The 22,150-nt window shown below is 48.9% G+C and overlaps 1 protein-coding gene across 1 annotated transcript; it reads right to left on the bottom strand.

Moving 5' to 3' along the window:
* Positions 1-763: 763 nt before the first annotated feature.
* SLC22A7 (solute carrier family 22 member 7) lies at positions 764-20,082 on the bottom strand. Its single transcript, XM_059832969.1, has 10 exons — positions 19,705-20,082; positions 17,631-17,734; positions 12,448-12,610; positions 10,857-11,020; positions 7,723-7,840; positions 3,562-3,671; positions 3,260-3,474; positions 2,652-2,760; positions 1,017-1,223; positions 764-827 (listed from the first exon to the last, which is right to left on the bottom strand). Exons 1-10 carry the CDS (start codon positions 20,080-20,082, stop codon positions 764-766), a joined length of 1,632 nt encoding a protein of 543 aa, XP_059688952.1.
* Between the last annotated feature and the right edge of the window lie 2,068 nt (positions 20,083-22,150).

Raw genomic sequence — 22,150 nt, 5'->3', positions numbered from 1 at the left:
TGGTGGCTTGTCTCTGTTGTTTGCAGAAGTGCAAGAGGCAAAGGCGTTCCGTACGTTTAAGATCAATGTGTTAGACCAGTAAGCAGACTGAAGTCCAATAATGAATTATTTAATATTCCATGCAACAGTTCCTGTAGTGAGGTTTTTTTTTTTATTTTAGCTTAAAGGATACTTATCGTATACACACTAGATCTAAATAATCTGCAAAGGATTTTTTTTCTTCTTCCTATATGTGGGACAAATGCTTGCAGTTGCCCCATTCTCGGTGAGATTCCTGCTTGTGCTTTTTTGCTGGCTTTGAGCCTCAGCGTGAAAAATGTCCAGAGCATTTCCAAATTCAAGAAATATTTGTACCTACGGTTTACGCTTTATCCACCATCCCGTTAGATTTATTTGAGATTATTTGGTTTCATATGATTCACGCTCAGTATTTTTTATTGCTGCGTTGCCTTTCTTGTGGCGTGTAGACCGGTTTCTGGAGGGCTGTGCGGTGATCTGAAAGGTGCTGCTAGTCCAACGAGGCCAAAGACTGGAAGAGCGTAGCAGAGGGTGCCTTTATTTCCGCGCCCTGTTAGACCGCTGCATTCTTGCCCCCGGCCACCCTACAGAGTGGGGTAGCTCCCTGCAGCTGGTTTCGTGATCCGCCTCCTTCCTCCAGTGCCCTCAGTCCCACTTCCCTGCAGAGGGAGGCTAGGTGGACAGTAAAGGCTCTTTTGTTGACACAGTTTTGCAGTCCTACGCAGTGGCTGTCCCACGGAGTCGCTCACTTCGGCAGAGACTGGAGCGGCATGCCCTCGGGAGCACTGATTTGTGGCGGCCCTTTCACTCTGGAAGAAAAGAAGGCGCTTTTGGGCTGATGGACGGAAGAGCAGTCGTTCCTGCCTGACAGCCCCGATCCCCACCGGGCTGTCCCTTCATCTGCGGCCACCCACAGATGGGGAATTACAGTGGCAGAGAGGGATGTCCCCGCCTCTCTCCGCAGCCTCCAGGTGCAGGGCAGGATGGAGCTGACTCACTGTGCCTTCTCGATGTCCTCGACGCCCTCAGGCAGGCGCAGGTTGAGCGTCTCTGGGAGCAGGAAGGCCACCGAGCCGCAGCACACTGCGACACCGCAGTACGTCACCTCGGGCAGAGACCTCCACACCCCATCCAGCAGAAACACAAGTGGGGCCAGAGCCCCGCCGAGGCGTGCCACGAAGGAGGTGTACCCCATCCCGTTCTGCCTGGAAAGGCAGGGCACCGTGGTGGTGCAGACCACCATGAGAAAGAGACGGGTCATATCAGACCTTGGGAAAAAGCACAGACCCTCTGCCCCTTCCCCCATTTTTCTATAAGTGCTGAGGCTTTTTTCCCCCCAGCTTTTTCCTCTGCCAGGTTTTTTCTAGGTTGGTTTTTTTTCTTTCTTCGTATCTTCCTACAACAATAGTATTTCCCAGAGAGTAACCATAGCTGCTGTGAGGAATAGGTCTATTATGAGAAAGAAGCTGCAGTCCCACACTAAAAATAATCTGCTCTAAAGTCGTTTACACTTTAAATGTCTGAAACCCCGAGTGCGTTTTCTACCCATCCCCTAGTAAGTCCTCTGATCTGCTGAGAGCAAACCTAAGCCCTTCCTTCTGCCAGGTACTTCTAGGCAGGTGGCATGTACTAGGGATGCCCGTGAGCACTTGTGGTCCCGCTGTAGCTGTAAGTCTCGGAGAGCTTGGAGAGGAGGCCAAAAATAAGACCCAGGACCTATTCCACTTACTAATTTTCAGGGGATGGGTGGCATTTCACACTGACAACAAGGATCCCAGGGCTGACTTGTGCTTATGCAGAGCGAGTACTGCAGAAGGAACTGACATTTTTGTATTTATCTGTCAGTGTCTTTCAGCACGTAAAAATACAAACCAATCTGAGAAGAAAAGTAGCAGATCAGCGTGCCCGTTTTGGTTTAAATATGCATCGTTGCCCACATGCAGCAGACCAGTGAAAGTTAAAGGACTCGATGGCAGAGAAGGGCTCTCTGGGCAGGGAGGGACAGAGGTGAAATAAGCCACCAGGCCTGCTGCGATCCATGAGGGTTTTTTCCGACTTCCACAAAGAAACCACTGAGGTGATTCCCTCCATGACTCTCAGCTATATCCCAAACTACGCTGATGCTAAATCTGGTTTTATGTCACCGTCACCCAGCTATTTCAAACAAGCCCTCTTTTTCCTCCAGAAAGGGTAGGTAATCCCTGCTTTAATATCATCTGATGTCCAGAAGACTGTCAAACGTGTGGTAGTATGCGTCCCTTATAAAACTTGGTATTTCAAATGATTATTTTCGGGGTCTTTTAACAGTTTTTGGCAGATTATCACAGAGCACTAAGACTTTACTAAGCACAGATGGTTATGGAGTCCAAAAATCTTCCCCCACAGAATACTCCTCACCTTTCGATACCTCTCCCTATCAACATAACCTAACCACGCATAACCCAGGTGAAAAAAGGGGCTTTCTGCCCCTTTCTTGTGAGTATGTGTAATCCCCCGAACCTGCTACTTCTAGAGGCAAGGCATCAGTCCTGCAGTCTAGCCAACAGCACGTCTTGCTGTCCTGATGTCGAAGACCTGAGGGCGACATCCCACCGAGGCTGTGGTTGTGCACTCGGGCGAGGGGCATCTCTTACCTCAGCACGGTGGGGTAGAGCTCGGAGGTGTACAAGAAGACGGTAGTGAATGCAGCTTCGGAGAAACCTTTGCCCATAATGGCTACTACAGAGCGCAAGGAGGTGAGGGCTAGGAGGACAAAAAAAAAGACATTTATGACAATGGTCAAAGAGCAGCCTCCAGGAGGAAGCTTCTTCTGGCCTCAGGTACAAGAAGGAAGAAGGTTCAATGCTCCCGCAGACAAAGCAGGGATCTTCGTGGCCTTGGAGCTGCTGTCTCCAAAGTCTGGATCAGTAGGTTCGGTAACTGTTAGCCTGAGTGGGAGCTGAACTGATGAAAGGATAGGTCTTGACATTCCCCATTGGACAATGTCTATAATAAAGATAGGCACGTCACCTTGCCATCCCTGGACCCTTACTAGCCACTTCCCAGTGACTGGAGACCATCTGTTGCCACCAGATATTAGGGCTAGCCCACATTAGCAACCTTGGCCCACAGATGCCCTTTAGGTGGAGGACATCTCTGTACAGAACTGCCTGTGGGCAAGATCTACGGTTCTTCTCTAGCACTGCACAGAACGGAAACCTCCCCTTTAGCAAGTACTGCACATAGCAGAAGAGCGTCTCACGCTTGGGAATGATGACGTTGGCTCCTATGCATAGTCCGGTCAGGATGAGTGCCCACGCCTGACTCTGCCGTCGTCCAACTCGATTCACCAGCACGTACATGATCATCTTGGCTGGAATCTCAATGACGCCAAAGACAAACTGGGAGAGATACATGTTGAGCCCAAAGCCCGTTAGGTTCATGCTCATGCCGTAATAAGAGAAGGCAACACCAAACCTGCAAGGAGCGTGTGGAGATGGGGATTAGGGAAATCCAGCCGGGGAACTGCAGGACAAATCCCCTGTGAGAAGTGACGCCGCTTACCACACAGCCCCAGAACACAGAGAGATCTTCCGCAGGACTGGTGTCCTGAACAAGCTGATGTAGGAGTAACTCCCTTCTGGCTTTCTGTCTGTTGCCATCCTTCTGAGGGCCTGGGAGAGGTGGAAAGAAGGAAATAGCTCAGCTGCTGTACTTTTAGGATCCAAACATGAAACCCTAGACAGGCTGGGGCCTTATCTCTTCCCAGCTCCAGCTCCACCTTGGATTTTCCGTACGTTCCCATTGCAGAACAATTCTCTGGGCGTACGTTGTTAGAGGCACGTCTTCCTACAGCTTTATAGATTGCCTGCCATTCTAGACCTCTTTTTCTTCCCGGGTCCCCTTCTTCCCTCTTACCTACATGCCCCATGTGGCAGAAAGGCTTGCAGAAAAACGGCAGCTCATGGTGTTAGCAAAGTCAGCGTTGGCCAGTTCCACCCTCTTCCCCATGTGGTTGCCTGTCAGGTCTCGGACAGGAGCTAACAGTGAACTGCACGCTTTATTCTCATGAGTGCATTTATATAAAGTGTGGTTATTTGTATATCTGTCTATCTAAATACGGAGTATATAAAAAAGTCAGGCGCTGAGAAGTGAGCCCTGTCCGTAAGGAAGAAGAGCGCACTTATTCACTAAGTCTTTTAGCAATCGATTGAGGGGTAAGTACCAGGAGGGTTGGTAAGTTCTACTCACTGGCTGAGATGTAAGAGATTTGCACAACTACGGGTCTGCAATGCAGCTGTACCTACGCCAGTTGCCGTAGGCTCACTGGGTAGTTAATGGAGATCTCCAGTGGAAGTGATGGAGTCCTTCCATCCTAGAGCAAACGACCGCCTTCGGTCAGAAGAATGGCGTGCTAGCCTCCATCTGCTGTTCATCAGACTGCAGACTCTAAAGGAGACTGCAGACAGTGACGATGTGGACATCTAACGTTGGGAGAGATGAATGCCTCTCAGGACAGCCTTGCTTCACCGTGTCCAAAAATCATCGGCAAGGGCAGGGCAGGACAGTTAAAATCGATTAGGTGAGGTGTCACAGGAAACCTTGAGGAGAGAGCCTGGTTAACTAGTTACACGTATTCTCAAATCAATACCCTCTTCGGAACGAGCAAAGCCTCGGCCAAAGCTTTTGCATAAATACTTAATCCCAGCTGCAGAGCCGCATAGGAACCTACAGCTTAGCTGGATGAAGAGGGCCCGCAGCATCTTGGACCAGAGGATCATCTCCTCCCATGCCCTGTCTCCAACAGCATCCTGCAGTGGAGCCTACAGCAGAGCTGGGCAAGCATGTAGAGATATTCCCCCAGAAATGTCACCACCTCCAGACGTTCGGGGACTCTCCGAACCAGACAGGGTGTCTGTCTGTTTAGCACCTCCCACATTACCTAGCATTTTGTTGAACCCATGTTTTCCTTTTATTTCTCTACACCTATCCCTGGATCTGGTAACTTTTGTTAATACTGCAGTATGGCAAGTCAGTTATTTTTTTAAACTTTTACCTTTTTTTTTTTTTTTTAAACCTTTTTCACGGCCAAATGAGAAGTCTTTTCATCCCAATGCGTAGGATGAATCATAGCACTGATAACAGACTACTTCTGCAATGCTGAGAACTTCAGTATCAGATTCAGGTTACCCTGATGGCAGTCTGTCCTCTCTTTAAGTTGCATGATTTGCTATTAAGAGGGGTAACATAAGACATTAAGAACCCCAAGAAACTTAACAAGCACATAATTCAGTGATGGCTGGGGAGGGAAGAGGGTGAGGGAATCTGCAGGCCTGCAGCACTCACCTACAATTAAGATGGTGCTGAACAGTTATGGGGCTGAGGATTTGTGGAAATACCTAATAAAAGAGAAATCCCAGGCCCACATGGTCTCTGGTTAAAAGAATTGTACAAAATGAAAGAAAGCGTTAGGAAAGGGAAGAGGATAGCTCTAAGTAACAGCATGTTTCACTAGGGAAAAACTAAGATTTTATTTCTAATTGCATACTGTTCTTTGCAGTTTTTTGGGTAAGTGACAAAGCTTTTCATACTGAAAAAAGAATTTCACACTGGGAAATTCCTTAATCGGTACTATAAGGCAATGTTATTATACCTGAGAATATGTCAGTAATGGGCTGTGCAGTTGTGTGGCAATTTTACGTCTCTCAAAGTTCAGTCTTCTGAACTAAGGAAAATCAGTTGCCTTAACAAACCATCAAAACACACTGATGCACGGTCAAGTCAATGAAGCAAACTAGAATCAGGCAGTTCTGTGTTGCCTGCGTATTTGGCTATGGACGAGAAAAAAACAAGTATGTCCCTATAAAGCTGATGAAGCCAGCAAGGTGTCACAACTGCAAACCTTTCTTGATCGTGGCCCGGTGGTCGCGGTGTGGTGTGACGGTGCCAGGCTGAGACAGTGGGGAAGCCCCAGCTACGTTTCCTAACCCTAGAGATGGTATGAGGGTGCAAGCCCGTGCCCTTCCCTGTGAAACACTGCAGTCTGAAAGACAGAGTCATCAGCCAGGGCTGAACGACAGAGGTTATAACTTGATATTTTTACATATTTAGTCAGAGCTACTAGCTTGATTAAAGGCAAGGAAGAGTCACACTCAACTCGTCTCTGCCACAACCAGTAAATTCATAATTTCTCACATGGTTAAACAACATGTTTCTGTTGTGAATCAAAAGGGCTAACCACCTCTTCAACAGGTATTAAGAAACCGCTGTTAAAAAATGGCATGCTGGCCAGGATAAGGCAGCGGTGTGGTTGCAGGAGCACTGGGTGCACACCGAGATGCAGCTGGACCGTGACAGCAAAGCACAGGGCTCCTGTGCCGGTGCCAGGGGTTTCCCATCTTCCTCTTTTTGTACGAGGAAAACCGATGGACATTAGAGGACAGATTGATGTTTAATGAACCACAAACTTCTGCACCCGCTGGATTTCACAGCTGAGTTTTGTTGCTCTTGAGAAGATCGAGACAAATCATGTGGACCACATTAGTCAGAGGTGACAGAGGCGCAGCCCTCCAAGCCTGGCTGTGAAGGGTAGTTGTGAGCACTGACTATGCTCTGGTGTCTCTCCAGAGGGAGAAACCAGCTTCTGCCGGGACCTTGAGTCCTCCCTGGAGCGAGGATGTCACTCGAGCTTATCACCATCCCCTGGAGCCACCACCACGTCCTTAAGTAAGCGTCATGGACCAAGGTCTCAACATTTGTGAGTCCGAATGCAAAAATACATTTTTAAGATAGAACTCAGCACAAGATGAAGATCTCCAGATCAGCCTCACACCCTGAGCTTTGGAGTTGAAAATAGGTGGCTATTTTTTAGGGTTCTCCTTCCCCTTTATTTGTTCAGTCATCTAGCTGAGCATCTTCGCTCCATCCTTTACACCTCTGGGGTCAAGCAAAAATGGATTCAAACCAGTGGGTACATGCCCACCTCGCCCAACGCCTCACCCTTGCCACATTCCTTTAAAACTGCTGGAAGAGCCATGACTGACTTGAGAGCAGAGCTTTAGCCAGGGGAAAAAGTTGATTTTGCCAAACATTCTTTAAACCCGCATTTGCCCCTGGGGCGCTATGGCTGATGCTCTTCCAGATTCACAGGTACGCTAAACGCAGCCTGAGGTGGACTAGCTTTTACGTTTTTGGGTAACACTACCCCCAGTATCTCAAGTGCAATATGAGAGAAAATACGCTAACTACACGCTATTAATGTGCGTCTGCTTTCCACTAGCGCTGTACCAACGCTTGGCAAACACTACGGCAACCAAGACGGCAAACGCTAAGCTGCACAAATTGCTCAGGCACCTGCATACTCTCCTCTCTGCTCTGGGAATGATGCCTCTGCCCTATTTCTTTACAGGCTATGCTTCTTTCTCGCTGCATATTTTATCCAGCGTCCAGTGCATTGAGGCTTCTTGTCATGGCCATAATGAATGGAAAGACGCTCCACCTAACGAAGGGGGTTTCTGGCCTTATGGGAGCTGAGCTGCTGCTTTACCTTTAGGAGTGGATGTAGCTGCTTTCTAGAGTAACATGGAGCACGGCACCCTGCGGACCACAGTGCCCCACAGATCACACTGCAGGCTGAGCATTGCTTCAGGTATCCAACAGAAGTCAGAGAGAGAGAGAGAGAAAATGGGAGAGGAAGAACATGTGTCTGGATCTTCATTTTCTCACCTCTGATGAGACAGCAAAGTCTTTCCTTCCGTTCATTCTTGCACACCTGAGCAGATGCCTGTGAGCTTGTTTCACCTTGCCATTGGCTATGAGCCACCGGGCAGACTCTGGGACCCACCTGGTACGAGGAGAGAAGACAGCGTTCCTGTTGGCGCTCCGCGTTTTCCACCCCACGTACATGGCCCTGGCCAAAGAGAGGGGTCTTCTCTATTCGACTCCAACCTCAGCTAAAAATAGCAACTGTGGTGCGTGAGAATAAGAGTAATGGGACACCCTTGTTACACGTGCATGCTGTTCTACCCTTAAAGGAGTACAGTCTGCTAACTGAGGTATGTCTAGCCAAAGTTTTTATCATGGGATCTTTGATCAAAGCTTGAATTTTCTGATCTGGTTGAAGTTTCAAACTCTTATCAATTAAAATTGGCCCCAGAGAGCTTATATTTACAGATTCATGCTTTTTGGGACTCTTTAAACTTTGAAATTGTAGGATATAAAAAATTTCTATGTAGAAAGGATTTAGTGGGCTCTATACTTTGTTAATTGCTAAAATAATGTGTTTTTCACAATAATCAAAGCCTTCTGCACTAGACAGTCATCTGGGGTCTAAATCATTGCGGCTGTGGCCCGCAGTGAAGCATCCGTGCTAGTCATTGAGCGACAAGGGATGCTGTACTGCTGTAGAGCTAATTAGCAACTGCTTAGCAGACCTGTGTAGGGTGGAGATCCTGTGACTCTTATTTTTCTGTCTGCTCCAGCATTTGTCATAAATTAGCACCTGCAACTCCCCATTCTCGGACTCCTCTCTGATCTTGCATCTGGTTGCAGTTCACGGCTGCCCATCTGGCCTAGAGGGTACATGGTGTTTTGTGGGTCTGCATAGCGGTCAGCGTCCAGAAGACATTGGAAATACCCCACAGTGGCTACATTCTGCTCGAGCAGCCAACACCTACCTCCTGCTCACCAAACCTGTCCCCAAGAGAAGTAGAAAACAGAATCCGCTGTTCTCACGGAGACTTTCAGCTGAGCGTCCTGTGCAGTCAGTGGGAAGACTTACAACCTTGAAGAATTACGTGGGTTTGAGGTCTACTGACGTCACACAGTTGTCAAAAAATCTCTCACTGGAGTCTCCCGCTGGAGCGGTCCGAGACCAGTTCCCTATAAGCTGTTGGTGATTGACGTGCCCTAAATGAGGTTACCAAAAAATCTAATGAACAACTGCTGTCACTATTCGAGCAGTAGCTGAAAAGGATGTGTAGAGCAAAAACATTTGCAGAACTGGTCTTCTGGAGAGTTTTCAACTCCTTCCCATAAGCCTGTAGCTCCAGGCACCTTGGGAAATATAAAGAGGGAAAGATGGCATTTTGCACTCGTTGCTGCCATCTCCAGAGTACAATATTATGTCTTTTGGTTGTCTGATGTCTCAGCTGAGTTCTGACACGGTGTCAAGAGTATCTACAGAGTGTGCTAAATTAGGTCTTGATTCCATACTTCAGGGACTTTTAATTATCCAACAATCACTGACCTCTTGGGTGCTTGAATTTTGATCAGACTACAGTATAATTTGTTGGAGAACTGATCTCCGTAAAAGGCATTAACATAAGAGAAAAAAACAAAAATCAGCTATCCTGGAAAGGGTGGGTCCAAATGTATCTGTGAATTTCAGCACTTCCCAGGACTCAAATTTTTTTATGGCTGGTTGTCCTAGAGAAAAAGCAAAACAACTCAAACTCAAAGAGTCAGCGGAACACGTATTTCAGTTGTGTCGGGCTTGATCAGCGAAATACCAGATGTTACTCTTTGCCAGAAAACCCTCATCACCAGTGAAACAATGCATCTTTTTGAGCCATTGGTTATCAACAGCATCGGTTTATATCCCATTTTTTGTAAGTATTATTTGAAATTTTTCAAATAGCTGTGCAGCTATTTAATCTACTGCTTCGTGCTGACAGACAGACATAGTAAGCAGGCAAACCATAGTCTCTAGAAGACTGTTTGATGGCAGCTGAAAGGCACTTTAGCATTTGGATTTCACTCTTTCTGCTCAGCGATTATGCATACAGTTTTGGGGCCCGTGTGTCTAACAATCAGAGCTTGTTCCGCGTGGTTTCCATCTCCCCATTGCCCCGAGAGGCACGTCTGTGATTTCTGCAGCGTGGCCCACCACCACGCCAATGTCCAAGAGGAACTAACCAACCACCCGAAGGTGGAGGAGGCCCAGACCCCCATTTCTGAATGTTTTCAGTGGGGCAGTTGTGGGAATACCTTCTTGCTTATTTCAACACGGGACTTTTCCCCAGCCGGGAAATGGAGCTGCTTATTCAAAGGACTGTTTTGGATCATCAGATAAGTTGATCCACTTCACATTACAGTCACGGTATCAGCGAATCCACCCTGTATTCTAGTCTGTGTTACTACGTGAAAAAATGAAGAAGGAAAATAAGTTTCTTTGATTAAATGAACAATCTCCTCTTTTAAGGCTTAAGAGATGTTAGCTATTTCTTAAGTAAGGCTACAGGAGGGAAATAGCCCACGGAAAGCGGATGTATTTGACCCGTCGGGATGGATACACAGCTGAGAAAGACCGTGGGACATGCAGAGATAAATGCACCTGACCTAGCCTGGAGATGTCACTGGCTCATATGGAAAAATTGGTACCAGAGGCATCCTCCCCAAGGAGGTGCGGACAGAGGATGGATAAATTATTTCTCGTTAGTCTACCAGGGATTAAAGTCAGGGATCTGTCCTGGCCCTGCCTCCCTTTATTGGGAACTCGTTGCTTGCTCTGAGCCACATCTGGCAGTGCTCACAGCCCAAATGCTGCTCCTTTGCGCTGTCCCCCAAACGCCTGGCCTCAGCCCCAGTCCTGCCTCCTCCGTGTCCCCAAAGCCGTGGTGCGACCTGGGCTCCTAGCCTTCTCGGAGGCGAGGAGAGATGAAACCCAGGCCACTCCAGTTTTCAAGAGCTGCCGTGCCTGGGCAATCCGAGTGCAGGACGCAGACGAGTCCTGCTGCTCTTTGCTGGAGCCAATCCTAGGATCAGCGTTGCAACATTTGCCACGCTCACAGAGCAGAGGAGGCACATCACAGCCCGCTCCCATCCCCACCAGCCGTCCGGCCGCAGGTCGCTGCACTCACCACAGGCAGACAACGCTCAGAAGACAAGGTCCTGTTACGGCCACTAATAGCCAGTGCCATTCCCGCACCAAGTACGCTACCATGGCCAGCAGCATGTTCCCGATGCTCCAGAAGATGCTAGTCAGGATCCCGGAGAAGGTGCGGTGCTGTATGTCCACAGCATACTGCAAGAGGGAGGCAGTGTTCAGCTGGGACAACCCGGACTTCTCCAGGAAGGGGTCTGCAGGGCTTTTTAGCAAGGGCAAAGCGAGGTAACACCCCTGGTCTTCTCCTCCAGGAGACTTCCACTGTTTGGCCGACATACGGCGCATTTAAAACGTTCATCCACAATGCTTAACCTCTTGCAAAGCTGTAAGCAACTAAAGTAAAGCCTTAAAAGAAGAAATACTGGACATATAGTAAGAAACAGTGCTAAAAGCACCTGAGGTGATACTTTTTTTTTATCCCATTTAGTAGCATTCAAATGGTCATCTTCATCATACTGGTAATTTTTTTCCCCTATCCATCTTGCCTGCAGTTTCCCATTTCACTGCCATTATTCCAGATGAAAGAAATATATTAAGACAACTTGTCATTCATGTGGAATCTACCCAAAGTAGACACTAATGCACATGTAAAGCCAGAATAGAATGTGGTCTCCTTTGTGTGTGTGCACTAAAAGCCAATTTTCCTCCAAAGATCTGCACACCTTGCTACAACCTCTAACAATCAGAAATGTCCCTCGCAAGCTCTGCTTTGCCTTGCAGGCAACAACCTTTATAACAATAAAAAACCATAGCAGGCTTTGGGATTTCTGGTCTTGTGTGGACTTCTCCAGTATTGAAGCCATTTTACCTTGATTTTGGCTGTATCTGCAAAAATCCTGGAAATCTTTACTGCACCTGTAACTTGCTCTTGGGTACAACGAGTCTTGCGTAGTACGTCCCAACCGTATCTACAAAACCATCCAGTGCTCTCTTGGGTACCCTGATGTTTGGAGCTTCTTTTTGTTATATAATTACCTAAATTCTTCAGCTTCAGTTTCGCCTAGCTCTGTATGATTTTTTTTTTTTTTTTCTGGTTCTTTCCCCCCACTCTTTCTAAAAATACAGATTGGGAACTTAGGAAAACAGTGAGCAAACTCAAGACTGCGGAGGTAGAAACACCCCAAGAAGGACACACCGTCCTCCTCCCGCTGAGGGCACGGCAACGCTGATGAATTGTCTTAACGGTGTGTTTGAAGGGTGAGAACTCAGTATCAGAGGAAAGGGGCTGATACTTTGGTCTATGGCTTTTATTGCATTACTGATGAACCTTAAGAGGAATGGGGTAGCATGGATTGCAAGTGTTAATGTTGCAACAGAAGTACTAATAAGTGGTGGTTATATTTTGAGTAGACTGTTAAAGCATTAATTAGACTAACAGAAAATCGTGATTCTTGGATCCTCCCGAGGGGGCTGTTCTTTTAGGTGCCTATAGTGAGATTGCACACATCATAACGATTTCCAAACTCCTGTTTCTACTAGCTCTGCCCTGTCTGGTAGACAAACCCCTACCTACCCACGGCCTGTCAGAAGTCCCCCTGTACGACTGGGCACCCACAAACCCCCACATACTTACCCAAAGGCAATACGATAAGGGAGACGCCGCTCAGGGCCACCCCGGTGAGTGTCCGCGTGATGACCAGCATGCTGTAGGAAACGGAGGCGGCGCTCAGCATCCCAAATACGAGAGAGCACACCAGCGACAGCAGGAGCATGGCTTTCCGTCCGAACCTGCCACGAGCACAGGCTGGGTTACAGCGGCTGGAAACCTGTCCCAGGAGTAGGGTTTGAAATGGGGCAAACCAGAGACTCGAGAAGGAAAATGAAAACACTGCCTGGTCTGCAAAGAGCGCAAGATGCAACGCCCCAGCGAGGAGGAAACAGCTCGGGATGTAGCTGGTGCCACAGTGGTGCAATCCCGTTCAGAGGGCCAGCCTGCCCCGTGAGCATCGGGCACGAGGCTCTCTGATGGAGAGAGCAGCACTGATCAAAGCAATACATCAGGCTCCCCTGATCAACACCATCATGAAAGGCAGTGATGTCAGCTTGAAATCCCACGCTGCTGGCACACCCAGCTCCCTCCAATGGCTGTCCCCACGCCTGACTCAGCATGTCCTCCTCCCGTAGCGCACTCAGGACCAGCCACTGCCACCGCTCTCGAGGAGGAGAGCGAGCCGTGACACTTTCACCCCGATCCTTGGAAGGAAGATGAAGATCCCAAAGGAAAATAACAGGAATCCAATTGTCAGCCCACATGTGCCAATAGCCCTGATGTCGCAAGGGGTCTATGAGGAACCTGCCAGGAGGTCGTTCCCCAAGGTTTTGGAAGTTGTAGGACCGTCTTACCCCTGGTGCAGAGTCCTATGTGGAGAGTGTGGAGGAATACAGAAAATCAAATACACACAAATGTACGTGTATATACACACAGAGACACACAGAAATATGTCTGTATGTATTCCTATGAACAACCTATGAGAATCTAAAAATCAAAATGGAGCACAAGGCATCAGTCTTCTGATGAACATCAGAACTGCATGTGACGAAAGCTTGGGTTCAAACTGGAGTAGTAAATTGACCCTGTCAACAGGTATTTTTCACTCTATAGGGACTGAAATCCTGGTCTGATTCTGGCATTAGGGCTCTCTTAGTGGCCACCTGAGAAGGATGGTGGCAAGAACGGTTGCTCCAGGGGAAAAAGTGATGTGCCGGCACATAAGGCCACAATAACATTCCTAAAAATGATCATAAATGACTTAATGCTGCAGCTAGTTAATGAATCTGTTGGAGAAAAAAACAGCTTGTGGCTTGGGCCTGGGCAGTTCGCTGGATCTCTTTTGAAATTTAAGCAGAGCCAGTTTGCAAAAGTCATCGTAATGCCCCTGGGTCGGAGCAGCAAACACCCAGAAACACACCAGAGCTGGATCCGGTTTCCAATAGGGTGACTGCCTAAGAAAGAAGATACGCTTTTTAAATGAAGATTTTTCTTGAAAATACAGTAAGAAGGATATAAATCCATAAGATTCCCTGCAGGGCGCAAGGCAGCTATTTATGGACCCTTTACTAGACTCTCTCAGCGGATGCATGCCACCTGCTAGGGAAACCAGAGGCGAGCTGGCAGGATTGACCTGCAGGATACAGGGAGGCCGCTGGAAAGAATGCTGTTAAAATTGTCTTCAAAGGGAGAGGTAGGAAAGCACAACCTCTGAAAGATTAAATGCAGAAAATATAATAAAAGGAGCAAACTGCACAAGCATAAAAATTAATTAAAAAGCTATTTTCATAAATATCCCAATCTGGAAGTCTGCCAAAGCATCATACAGCCAGTTCAGTACAAGGACAAGGTACAAAAGGAGTGTTTGGAAAAGAGCAGACAATAACAGAAACAAGATATATATATATATTTTTTGCATATACATGCTCACAGTGAAGGTTGTTGGAGGGTTTTACCAGGATAAAATTTGTCAGTAGAGCTGTTCTCAAATCCAAATGTCTGCAGAGGCTTAGAACAAAAGGAACCTGAACCGTAGCAAAACGCCAGGACCAGATGGTTTTCACCCTGGAGCGCTAGAGATGAAATCTCTGCGTTACTGTTAGCACAAAGAAGCGGAACCTCTTCTCCGTTGTAGAAAGGAAGGTTGCTAATGGGACATGAGCTTTTAAGGGGTCTTAGGGGAGATGGGCGGCACGGCGCCTGAGGTTTAACAGATCTGACAAATTTACTGCACATTCACTGGATGCACTGCGATGACATGGGCTGCGAGCCTTTCCTGACGTGACCCGCGTGGCCGGGTAGCTCAGGTGGGCAGGGCACGTCAGTGCTGGCAGTCAAGCCATGACTTGGTCGTTTTTGTTAGCTTCTCCGAATTTTCTCCGTTTCTTCTGTATCCTTTCGAGATGGGGAAGGAGAGTGAAGGGAAATCAAAACCGCACGCAGTATTCAAGGTGTGGGGCCACCACGCGCTTACATGTTACTGCGCAGTGATATTATCTTTAATTTTATATTCCTTTCCTAGTGATTCTTGATTTTCCATTTGCTTCCCCAGCCACCACTCATTGCTGTGGGGATGTTTGCCTACAGCTGCCTGTCATAACCCCGAAGTCCTGCCCCTGAGCAGCTGTGGTCAGCTCAGAGGCCTCAGTTTTAAATGTTTCTCTTTTTCTTTTAGATTAATCTACCCTGAAATTTTGTCTTCTGATGCTCCCATCCAGTCACAGAGCTCTTTAAGCTCCTTCTGAAGTTCTCCACACTCAGATCTCATCTCTACCAGCCCGGTCACTCAGCATCACCTCCCTGCTCACTCCTTTTCCAGATAATTTATAAATGTGCTGAAAACCACACAGATCCAAGCACAGGTCCCCAGAGGTCTCCCTCCATTGTCACAACTGAACACTCACAGCTCCCCTCGCCTTCCTGGCTTTTAGTCAATTATTTAGTCATGCAGAGGCCTTCCTTCTCATCCTAGGGCAGCTCAGTTTCTTTAGGAGCCTTTGGTAAGGAAACTTCTTGAAATCCATGTAGATGGTATCTCCCCTGTTCACGTGCCTGTTAGTGCGTTCAAAGAAATCCAGTATGTATGACCCAGCCATCAATGGTGCCCAGGGAAAGGATCAGATGGGATGGCTACAGGTTGAAATACAGGAAATTCCACTTAAACACAAGAAAAAAAGGAAAGAAGAATACCCTAAGGGTAATTGGAACCAGGAACAGATTGGCCAAAGAGGTTGTGGAGTCTTCTGATGATTGGACTTGATGATCTTAAAGGTCTTTGCCAATCTTAATGGTTCTGTGATTCTGTAAGGCATGAATCTTTTGCAAAAAACCTGCCGATTCTTCACTGCTATGTCACATCCACCCGTCCGGCCACCGACTCAGTCTTTCCGAACAGTTCTTACTAATTTGCCCGGTACGGATAGATGTCAGGCTGCCTGGAGCGTAGTTCCTGAGATCTTTTTTTTGGAAATGAGTTTAAAACCCATTTGGTACACCGTACCTGCCCAGCCCTCTGCTGCGGAGGTCACACAATGCCAACAGTGTTCCGGCTTTTCCATCGCCAAGGTCCTGCGGGGCTCTGGGATGACCACTCCCTGCTCCTGGCAGTTTGCTGGCATTCACCTGCTGTGTTTCTCCCTGCTTTCTTCTATCAGCTTATTTCACAGCTCCAGCTCCAACACCTGCCCCTACACGTTCTCCCACTCTGAGCACAAACACATTTATGTCTCACACTACAGCCTTTTTATTTCCAGATGCTCCTTTTCCGCCCTGATCGTCTCTTCCCCCTCACAGTCCATTTGAAAAACAAATTATTTTTCATTTTGCTCTAGCAGAGACCTTCTCTTCTGCCTTATCTTGTCCCGCTCCCTTTCATGATTCTGAATTTCTTTCCCTCCACTGTGCTAGAAAACCATTTTGGATACAAAGCCAAGACACGCTGGCCGAAGATCAGCCAGGTGTCTTGGGTCCTTGTAAAAGTGTACTGATGTACGCAAAGGTATGGATGTAAAAAGTCCCATCTTCAGCACTGGGTGCTTCGTACTGTGAGCTGGTTCCCCTCTGCTCTGCAGTGATTTTGTAGCCTGCCGAACACTAATGCTTGTTTGCTCCCGGAGGAAGGAAATTGGGAAGCAGTTTCCTGCGCAGGAAACTCGGGCATTAAATAATGAATAGCACACCGTGAATAGCACATCACGATCGCATGCTTGCACTACGTATTCTCTGGGAGGTTTCCTGGTTCTGCCGTTTGCGAAAATATTTAATTTCTTAATTGATGCCCTTTCTAGGTTATTACTCAGATTTTTTTCAGGTTTACATTATCACATTCTGACATTTGACCAGAGAGAGGAGATTTGTTGCTGTTTTCCTCGTTGCCTCTTCCTCGAGCAATGCCTTCCTGCTTCTAATAACCTTCTTTATGCTGCTTCTCTAGTAAGAAGAAGAACTCTTACTCTAGTAAGTAGAGTCAGTTTTTGCTTTCTGGAGACACTTTTTTTTTCAGCTATGGCATGCATTTGCTCTGAGCCCCTCACTTGGGTGTCCTTAACCAATTTCCATATAACTTGCAAGGAGTTAACTCTTTTAGCCTCTTGTTTTGGTTTTGTTTTAGCCAACTTTCTCCTTTTTTAGTTGTCTTTTCTGAAATCGGGCTCACAGACAGTGGATTTTTTTTCGGTTTTTACTGTTCCTGCAGCAATGCTGACCACAGCGTTGTGGTCATTGCTGCAGTTGACCTTACTCCTAACCAAGGCCAAAGTGCTTTCTCTGGTGGGCTGCTAACTGGCTGATCCATGGAGCATTTAGCCCCTGCGTTGCTTCCCAGTATGACTTTAATGCAATTTTCATGTGAAAGGCTGGATTCTCCTTTTACAGAATCACGGAGAATCACAGAATCATTAAGGTTGGAAAAGACCCATAAGATCATCAAGTCCAACCACCAACCCAACCCCACCGTGCCCACTAAACCATGTCCCGCAGTGCCACGTCCACACATCCCTTGAACACCTCCAGGGATGGTGACTCCACCACCTCCCTGGGCAGCCTCTTCCAATGCTTCACCACTCTCTCAGGAAAGACATTTTTCCCAATATCCAGCCTGAACCTCCCCTGGCGCAACTTGAGGCCGTTTCCTCTCGTTCTATTGTATGATTGTGTTTTCTCCTTTCTCTGCCCTTCTGATTGCCTTTTGCAGGTCACAGGTTTGTGAAGTTCTCGTCATGAAACTGAAGCCCTGGAGGAACAGCCTGAAAGGGGTCAAACCTGTCTGAAAGGTATCCGAATACCACGGCCCCCATCGTAACACCAATGAAGAAGAAGGTTGCAGTCGCCTGGTTCAGTCCGCGCTGCTCGCACACGAGGTCCCACTGAAACACAAGACCCAAATGACACTTAGTGCCCAGTTGCCTTTTCACACCCCTTCCCTCCGGTGGTCAGCCATCATGTCTTGCAATTTATATGGGCCGAATCTGATTGAGGGGTAGAATCCTGCACTAAACTGCACATAGGACAGTGCTGGAATCCTGAAAAATGTAAGGCTGCATCTTACAAAACTCAGAGGCCTCCCGGTTTTCTGTCCCCACTGTGACAGCCTCTCCGTGGACACTTGTTGGGCATCGGAAAGCTTTCCTGGCTACCACTCATCATGGAGAGATCCCCTTTTTCCTCTCCTGACCCCTGCGATAGCGGCGCTCAGCCTGCTCGGGTGCATGTCTCCCCTAGCTCCTTCTGTCACGCTCCTGGGCTTGCCCTGGCGAGATGGGGGTTTGCAGGGTGCCGCACTGCAGTGAGCTAGAGACGTGCCTCAACCATCATTAGGGAATGTCGTGTTGATACCCAGTTACCGTTGCCCTGACCAGTGTCCTGTGGAGTTGTCCGTGCGGGGAGGAAGGAGGGCAGAGAGGGAGTCAGACCAAATACTTGGTCCTGATCCCAACCCACTGATTTCTTACTGAGAAGTTGGTCTAGACATTCTTCCTAATTAAGTTAATGAGCATCATTCTACTTTCTCGGAGGTGCAGATGTCGCTAATCATTACCGAAAGCCGTGCCCAAGCTGCAGGGTTAATTTTCTATACGTGCAAGCTTGGCAAAAGTTAATTTAATCATCAACCCAGCCTCACAGCCCCTCTGACGAGGCCAGCCAGACCTTGAGCAACCTTTCTCGCTGCAAGAGCAGAAGACTCCAGAGAAAGCCCTGGCCCCTTGAACGTGCCCTGAGCCCACTGCACCGTGGGTGCAGCACCACGAGGCTCCATGCTCAGCATCCATGCTGCAGAGCACCCTCTGCCTTTCCCCCCAAGGGTGCTTCACACTTTTCTTCCTGAAACAGTGCAGAAATCAGGTACAGACCTGATGACCCTCACCTCCGTGCCTGCCAAAACCAGGGGTGGTTGCGTGGTGGGGAGGAGGCACCAGCTCTAGGTTGAGACTTGGCCCTGCTCTCAATGAGACAGTCAGCTGCCATCGCTTCAAACCCAGCCGTGCCCCTTTTGTCTGACCAAGTGGTCCCTCCTGTGCTTTGGGTCTCCTTTCAAGGAAGGTAAAGCTTTACCACCCAGAGGTATCACTGTGAGCCTTAGCAAGGCGTTTCGGAAGGCCGGTGGTTAATGTTTGATGGGCAGGGACCTTGGGCAGGCTCAAGGGTATGGCTGGCCAGCACGCTGCATCTCGGCGGGAGGCCCTTTGAGGGCACATTTGGCTTGACAGCGAGAGACGCTGGTGGTAAGAGAAGAGACGCAGCACGATCCTGGGGGGAAGAGGCGGGGAAGCCGGAGATCAGTGAGGAGGGGTGGACAAGGGAATAGAAGCTACAAAGTGTTTGGAAAATCAAGAAAGCAAGTCACGGGCTCATATGAAATCCTGATAGGGCGTAATCCTGTGCAAATGCCATGTGGCCCCAGCAGAGAATATCCTGTATGTCTGTCTTCCCCCTGCCCCCTCCAACCTCTCAATCACCTGGAGAAATTAAGATGCTTACAACGAGAAATGTTGGCTTCTATCAGTCTAAGCAAGATGCTCGTAATAATACTGATACTGATACTGATACTGATGCTGATGCTAATACTAATGCTAATGCTAATGCTAATGCTAATGCTAATACTTATACTAATACTAATACTAATACTAATACTAATACTAATACTAATAAATGTTGGCTTCTAACTCTGAGCTTCGGAGAGCTTCCCCATCCCAGAAAATCTCTAAACAAGTCATTTCCACTGGTTGAAATGCAAAGGTTCCCCTCTGACTCTGTGCACCCAGCAAACACTTCTCCATCTGCTCCTCAAAACACTGAGCTAATTTCACATTTGGCTAGATCGCAGGCCAGGCGTTACCTGGGTGGAGATGGTGGAGGTGAACTGCGAGTGGTCATAGACCCATCCGTGCTGGCAGTGCTGGATGATGGAGTTGTTTTCTGGTTGCAGAGAGGAGTTGAGCAGCAGGTGAAACTGAGGCTGCGAGAACATCTCACAGGACCTGAAAGTGCCGTCGGGCTCCCGGGGGATGCTGATGAGCAGAACTTCCTCCATGGTGAGGTTCGCAAATGCCTCTTGGTGTGGAATTGCACAGTGATGAGCGGGGGTAGCAGCAAGAAAATTGTGCAGCAGGAAATGCATGGGAAGGTTGATTCTTGGGAGGCAGAGGATAAACAAAATCAAAATCTGGAATCTGCCAAAGCCACCAATTTCCAGCAAGAGATCCTCAAATTTCATCTTTTCTATGGAGTTTGCTCATTCAGAGCAACTATGTACCAAGGAGCAGCGACACGAGCTTGAAAAGCGGTCTCTGTCCTTGGAGCTCCACTTCCCATGGCTTTTCATACAGCCCCTTCGCTGGACTTTGAGACCTTGCTGAAAGGTCGTCAAAAGTCACAGTGAGACTCTCCATTTGGGGTAGGGCCAAAGAAATCATCCCGTGTGCACACAACACGTCCGTCTCAAGTGGACCCAGCACAAGGCGCCTTCTCTTTTTAGAGTCCTTTTCTCCCCTTGTGGTATTTGGGAGGGAGAGCCACACCGGGAAAGGAGGCTGTGGGAAGCGTCCTGTGAAAGCACTGTTGTTTCGGGGGGTGGGGGTACCGTGCAGCGTCTCGGGCGCTGCAGCAAACTGTGTCTAGTGTGAGCTGATCACCAACCCGCCCAGCTGGATGATAAAACAAGGCCCCCGGGAGAGCGGGGGTGACCCCCTGTGTAGGGTGCCCAGGGCCACTAAAGCCTGGTTGCTGTGCATCAGCCAAGTGTTTGTGTCAAGTCGTGACCTGGGAGCAGGGAGTACGGCGAGGGCGAGAGGGTGCTCGGAAGAGAAAGATGAGTCTCAGGATGGATGCAAACGGGGAGGTGAGCACTCCGGGGAGAAAGGGTGGGCTGCAGGTGAGGGCCACCCGCTCGCCAGTGTCCATCCTCTAAAGGATGGAAAAAGAGAAAACGTTTCCCCACAAAGTCCATTGCTCCGCCTGGGAAAGTGCTTTCCCAGAACACACGCAAGGAAGCGACAAGAGCTGCAGCGCTGGCATGCAGAGACGCTGCGCCTGCCACGTGAGGGGCCGTGACATCCTCCTGCAAGGTCACGGCCACGCGCTGGTGTCCCCCGGGGACCGATGCGACAGCCAAAGGGGCGAGTGTGCTAGAACAAGAATGGACGATGCACCTGAGAGGCTGCAAGGTGGCTGGTCATCAAAGGCGTGTAACACGCAGCCGTGTATCGCGCAGCTGCTGGGCGAAAGCTTCGGCCCCAGGCTGGCAGGGAGCAGAAGAATCGCTGACTTTTTGGAAGAGTTACAGAAACGATGCCTGGAAAATCCAGCAACTGGGGAGATGTGGCATCAGAGCTGGCGCAGCTTGGTTCACACAAGCGACATGGTTCCAAGAAGAGTCCCTAGTCCATGCGCCAGGAACAAAAAGTCCAGCAGAAGTGGCAGCTCCAGGCACCACAGGCCTGCCAAAATTGCCAGGAGGCGTACAGTCTCTTCCGTGGCTGGCAGAGACCTGGCTGGAGGACGACTGGCGCTTCAAGACAAGACAGACACAACTCCCTGCCTCACAACTGAGCAAGCTTAGGAAAAGGGATGAGATTAGGGCAGTTACACTGGAAGCAGTGGGAGAAGGGGCTCTACCCTGACGCTGTCTGAAAAGCCTGCAGGACCCTTTCCTGCAAGTCCCTTAATGCCCTCACCACGTCTGGCTACGAGACACGGGCACGCTTCCCTTGCAGCGAGTGCTCTGGAGAGGTTGGACCCGTGGGGCAGCCCCTGGGGATAACGCATCCCAGACGGTCGCGTCCTGACAGGTTCAGGGAGCAGCGCGTTGTGCAGCAAGCAGGGGCAGCACCCCGTGGCCTCTTCATACAACCCCTTTGCAGGGTGCATGTGAGGTAGCACAGTCCCTGACACCTTGCTATAGGTCATCTCCCGCTGCACCTTCACGCTCTGTTCCTCCCTCCTCCACCAACCCTGCAGTCCTGAGCGTTGGTGGATGCTGCTGTGTCATCCCGAACCTTTCTCCAAGCTGTTGTCCTGGGACACGCTCTGCTTTAAAGCAGCTCTCGTTTGGCCATCCACCTAGAGCGCGGTGACGTTCGGTGTTGGGATGCAGGCACATCGAGAGGCTGGGCACGGGTAAAGCGCTGTGACCTTAGGAGATCTTCACTCTTTCAGCAGCATTTCTGGTCGCCCTTGTTTAACTAATGCCCTGCCCCAGTCTTTGCTATGAACCGTTTCGATGCTCGTCCTGGGACGAGCGTGAAGGAAGCATAGAGGCGTGAAGCAGGGACACCTGACAATGC

Source organism: Gavia stellata, chromosome 37 (genome assembly GCF_030936135.1).
Source record: "Gavia stellata isolate bGavSte3 chromosome 37, bGavSte3.hap2, whole genome shotgun sequence".
NCBI lineage: Eukaryota > Metazoa > Chordata > Aves > Gaviiformes > Gaviidae > Gavia > Gavia stellata.
The sequence above is the reverse complement of the archived record's forward strand: the minus strand, read 5'-3'. Positions and strand labels throughout refer to the sequence as shown.

What these genes read in the sequence shown, in the direction of transcription:
- SLC22A7 (XM_059832969.1), bottom strand. Translation starts at nt 20,082, where the DNA reads ATGAAATTTGAGGATCTCTTGCTGGAAATTGGTGGCTTTGGCAGATTC. An exon ending in CCTCCACCATCTCCACCCAG is followed by an intron (nt 17,735 to 19,704) that starts GTAACGCCTGGC and finishes CTTGTGTTTCAG; the next exon opens with TGGGACCTCGTGTGCGAGCA. An exon ending in CTGAGCGTTGTCTGCCTGTG is followed by an intron (nt 7,841 to 10,856) that starts GTGAGTGCAGCG and finishes TCCTCGTACCAG; the next exon opens with GTGGGTCCCAGAGTCTGCCC.